The sequence below is a fragment of the Atractosteus spatula genome, chromosome 23 (genome assembly GCF_055471065.1).
Source record: "Atractosteus spatula isolate fAtrSpa1 chromosome 23, fAtrSpa1.hap1, whole genome shotgun sequence".
NCBI classification, from domain to species: domain Eukaryota; kingdom Metazoa; phylum Chordata; class Actinopteri; order Semionotiformes; family Lepisosteidae; genus Atractosteus; species Atractosteus spatula.
In genome coordinates, this window is record NC_142728.1 from 12,586,665 (window position 1) to 12,592,095 (window position 5,431).

General features: G+C 40.2%; 1 protein-coding gene across 1 annotated transcript; it reads left to right on the forward strand.

The window, feature by feature from the left end:
• The first annotated feature begins 343 nt into the window (after nt 1-343).
• LOC148816175 (uncharacterized) lies at nt 344-4,616 on the forward strand. The gene is made up of 5 exons (XM_088940201.1): nt 344-350; nt 696-794; nt 1,197-1,721; nt 2,158-2,337; nt 3,106-4,616. Exons 1-5 carry the CDS (start codon nt 344-346, stop codon nt 4,614-4,616), a joined length of 2,322 nt encoding a protein of 773 aa, XP_088796327.1.
• Nucleotides 4,617-5,431: the final 815 nt, after the last annotated feature.

Below are 5,431 nucleotides of genomic sequence, written 5' to 3' on the forward strand. Positions count from 1 at the left end.
GTATGAGAACACAAAAATCCTGCGAAAGAAATACACATTCTGTCTTATTCATATTCACACTTGGTTCATTCAAGAAGGTGTGATTGGTAGATGTACCAGAAAGTACATGATGTTGTAGCCTCTGGTTATTTGACAAACGTGTTCTACATCACTAGCCATGTGGAAATATGAAGACCAAATGCACAGCAATGCCAATATCTATGGAAACCACCAAAGACAAACCAAGCCAAGGAGACAGCAGCTGAGCTATGAATCGTTGAATATTTTCTAAAGTTCAGGACTATACTGAGTGAGACTGGGCTGGTGGACAACTGTCAGTTTTTAACAGAAGACGTTAAGAAAAATGAAGTGTAAGTACATCGTTTACCTATGTAATTTTTTTCAACTTATTTTTTCAAAGTGTTAGTCTTAACCGTGATTTTTCTAAAATAAATTCATAAACTGCTACGAGGGTAAGGTCACGTTGTGCTTTGGCCAGTACTATTAACCGTTTCTGAAGTCACTTTTTAAAATGTATTTGAATTCCAAAGATTTGTAAAAAGTTACATGCTGTGTAAATGTAAATATCTGAAATATAGCTCAATGTTTTACAATACAGCTAAAAGTTTTCTTTAAAACTTGTGCTTCATGAGCACGTCACAGCAGGAGATTATAGATATTGCAGGTTAATTTTTGATTTTGGCAACCTCTTGCAGTTTTCTTCACAGTTGTTTTAATGACTGGATATTTTAACTTCACAAGTTGTGCCGACTGCGTTCTTGAATCAGACTACATCTGCACTAGAATACCACAAAGTAAGTCTGCATGATTGAAGAAATCTTTACTATTAAGATTTTGTAGTGAATCCTGAGTAACTGCTTCTTGCAAACGTAAACTGTATGTCTTCTCCCAAATTGTTTTAAGTCTGTCTTAAATACAATTTGTTTAGAGTAATAATTTTTACAGCGTTAATTCTGTAGTTTATTTACTATGTAGAAATCAGCTTTTTGCTCACTTATTAGAAATATGTCACAGGGCAATAGAAAAGGAGGTTCTCTGCATATACTATATATTAATATCTTTTGATGACTGAAACTAATGTAAAAAAAAATATTATAATGCAGATTTGAAACACAGTATGTGTTCAATTAAGAAATGTGCCACATAGAGACCTAAAAAGGTCATGTTTTAACCTTTTTTCATTTTTCTTATTCCAGACTACTTTCCTAGTATTTCCTCTGTTGTGTTTGTAGTCAGTGACATTGGGGTGATTAACTCATCTGTGTTCACCAGTCCCAGTTTGGCTTCTGTTTCTAGCCTGAGCTTGGGAAAAGCTGGCATCACTCAGATTCAAACCGGTGCTTTCAGATTCTTCCAGCAGCTGAAGAAACTGAACTTGTATAGCAACAAGTTGACACAAATCAGCAGCTCATGGCTCTCCAGACCAGACATCCTGGAGAATCTAACCATGTTCGAAAACGAGGTCCAGAAAATTGATGTGCGGACGCTGTCTGAATTTTCTAACCTGATAGCCCTCAACCTGGCTAGAAATAAAATTGCTGAAATAGCCAGTGGCAGTTTTCAGGAGCTCCACAAATTGGCTGTTCTGGACCTTTCTGGGAACAGGCTGTCATACGTAAGCAAAGAAGCTTTTCGTTCATTGCGGTCCACCAAGCTGAGGCTCGATGGGAATCCATGGGACTGTTCCTGTCGGCTGAAGGACTTCAGAGAGTTTCTTCAAGGTAATGGAAATTTGCTTTTAGAGGTTTTTATGGGATTCACACGTTATAATGTGATTAGAGCTATGAAAAGATGTTTTATTCTTGGATCAAAGACTGTTTCAGTTCTGTAGTGCCCGAAACACCTTACCTTTTCAAAAATGTATTTCAATAAACTTAAATAGCAGTCACATAGCAGATGGCCTGCAATTTGAAGGCATGCATGAGTCAGCAAGGGTGATAAAACTGAACTGAGTAAAATTCGTTTTTTCATTTTTATACCTTTAATTTTTGTTAACCTTATGGTTCGACTAGTTGACAGCAGCCGTTGTTGAAATATAGGTTCATCTGGTTGCTTTTATCAGGTCAGGCGTTTCTGCTGCCAAATGCTGGACTGTAATCTGTGAAATCTGCTTTTGGGTTCTCTGAAATTAATGAAGGAATGTTTCTTTTCTTTCAGATATGATAAATGCTTCTTTACTTGAAAATTATTTGGATGTGACCTGTGAAACTCCACCCGCTTTAAAGGGCACACCTGTATGGAACATTTCTGAGCTGAACTGCTTATCTCCGAGTACACCCAAACCTCTCTTGGAGCCCCTTCTCAATATAGGAGTCCCTATTTTAATGGGCATCCTGGGTAAGGGTCTTACGTGTTTCTCTTTTAATTCCAATCTGACTGAGGCCTGCACAGGACCTGACAGAGTAAAGATCCCTGCAAGCTTAATTAGAAATAGTTGCAAAGCGATTTTATAGACTGTAATAGGCTCTCATACCATCTCTTCTTTGCAGTCTAAATTGTACCTTCAGCTTTGCTTCCAGGAGGTCTGCTAAACAAGTGCTGACTGAGTCCAGGCCTAATTCCTCCTGGTCAAAAAGCATCATGCCCTTGACGTTCTGGCAGTAGTCCAGAGATGTGCACTGCAGTGTAAATTTTTTGAAGCTCCAGGTTTACCTCCCAGGGTTGGACATCAGAGCAATGAGAAAACCCAAACTGCTGCTTCATTTTACCCGGTGTTTTACATTTAATGGTAATGCAAATGAGATCTATTTTAAAGGTTTAAATGAGCTATCATTCACTGATTGTAGCCAGCTCTCTGCACAGTCAGTAATCATGTAAAAACTGACCGCATAGAAAGTGCTGTTCGTCACAGCTGCATCCCAGCAATAAAAAAAAAAATGTGTTGGTGATTTACAAACCTGCAACAGAACTGCATGCATCACATAGCTGGAAAATGCAACTTGTGTTAAGCTACCTTTCTTACCTCATGTTTATAAAGGATTAAATATTCTGAAAGAAAGGAAATGCAGCCCAGAGACAGTTCATGGGAGGCTACCATCCTTCATGAAGGACCGAAAGAAAGAGAGGTGACAGGAGCTCAATGTTGTGCATGGTTCTGTTTTTCAGCCATCCTCTGTTGTGTCGTGTGCCTCGCTTTTCTGTACAAACGAAATCAAGAAAAAAAACAAGTGAACCCAGGCGGAGGAAGACGAGAGGAGCCAGGACTTCCCAAGGCCAGGGGAGCTGTGAACGTAGTGGCGTGCCAGCCAGGAAAGTCCCCGCAGGGGCCCGACGCTCACAGGAGCGGGCTGAGGAAAGGTCGGGCCAAATCGGCCTGTGCAGTGCTCGTGAGATCCCCGCTTCCAGAGCACAGTCTCCGGAAGGGGGAGGAAGAGGCCGGAAACAAAGGCCAAACCAATTTTCAGACTGTGTATTACTGTACAGCCATAGCTCCGGGAAATGGAAGAAGAACTAATGAAAATGACAAAATGACGGAGGTGAGAGGCGGAGGCGGAGAGGGACCTAATTTCCCACCATGTGGACCAAAAGGCATCACAGCCACCAGCGCTAATTATTTGTGTGAAGACAATATGCAGTGTCAAACTAAGATCGGGAATGTATCCTTCACTGTGGAAAATCCCCATTCACACGAGTTAGTTACAGAAACAAACCAGTGTTCTCATGGAGGTGAAAACTTACCTTATCTAATCATTGACACCCAACCAGCCAAACTCAACGTTGAATCCATGGTTCAGTGCCACCCGTACCCCACAAATAAACCAGTGCTCTTTAACCCTGTAAGGGTTAAGAGGATGTCAACCTGGCCCCCAGCAGCCACAGAGTGGAAAAACAATCAAGTGGATAAAAGTGATGTCCAGAAGCATTTTCTGAAGCTGGAGGAAGAATCTGAAATGGAGCACAACAAGGAGGGCCGTATAGTAGTTTTCTCAATAGGAAATGATACCCAGAAGGCATTGCATGCAGACAGCGCAAAGAAGACATTGCAAGGAGGCGAGGCCCAGAAGGCATTGCAAGGAGGCGAGGCCCAGAAGGCATTGCAAAGAGGCAAGGCCCTGAAGGCATTGCAAGGAGACAAGCCCCAGAAGGCATTGCAAGGAGGCGAGGCCCAGATGGCATTGCAAGGAGGCGAGGCCCAGAAGGCATTGCAAGAAGACAAACACCAGAAGGCATTGCAAGGAGCGAAGGAGAGTGAGTTTTCTTCAAAGAATGATGGTATAGATGGAGCCGAACCACAAATAGACTGGAACCGCAGGTCGACAAATGAAGAGATGGCCAGAAGAAGTCTAAGTCCCCAGTTGTTAACAATTGAGAAAGCAGACAATGGAAAGTGTTGCAAAACCAGCAGGGGCTCTCAAAGGCAGGATACTTTGCCCAAGAAGAGAAGTCAGCAGAGGCAGAGAACATCCCATGCCAGGGACAGAGAAGATGACGAATACGATCAGCCTCCTGTAGCCGTATGTGATTCACCGGGGGATGAAAACCTGCTGGAGCACAATGAATACGCCTTTATCGACCTGCTTCACGAGGTGGTTGAGAATCAGGGCAGGTGGACCAGAGATAGGTGGAAGCAAACTCACAAAGCCAGACAAAAGTGCAAGCAGCAAGGTGAATCCTGATCGCAGAACCAGGACATTCTTCTATGCTTCCAATTAATGCAGACTTTATCCTTTAAACATGCCATGCAGAGCTGGAGTCACTTTTAAGAGAATGATTAAACGATGAAAAAATAATTTAACACACCTTTAAAAAAGCACATTTATTATGATTATGATTCATTACATATTGATCTTCACAAATGTTAGAACATGTAGAGCAACACAAAAGATTAAACGGTTTTTATAAAGTACTCAGAATTTACCATCCGTAGTTTTTTATAGCTCAGCTAGCAATTTTTGAATGGTACAGTACATGTACAGTAGTTTACTGTTATTATCTGTAAAATTGAAATTTAATTGTGTACTCATCAATAATGTAATGTAATTTATACTTGATGTTGAAGAGAATGCATTTCTATTAAATTAAAAACAAGTGTTAATCAGTTTTTGCACAAATTTGCAGTATACTTTATGTATTTTTGAGTGGTAAGCTACAGGGTGATTTTTGTGTATCTAGTTATTTGCAAGTAAATTAGATATTTTAAGAATCTGAGAACAAAAACTGTGGTGCCCTGAAATGTTTTTTCTTTTGTTTTAAACAATTCCTTAACAAGGTGTTTTAGAAGAAAGATTTATAAAGAACTTCAGAAGCAGAATATTTTTGAGTTATGGTAAGCTTTTATAAAATTAAGAATGCAAAGAAATTTAAAGATAAATAGCATTTCTAAAGTTGTTTTCTTTCTTGAATGTATTTGTTGTACAACATAAAATGTCTTAGGTTAGATATTCCAAAACAACAGGAAAAGTGAAAAGAGCTCAGCTAGGCACCACAGTCA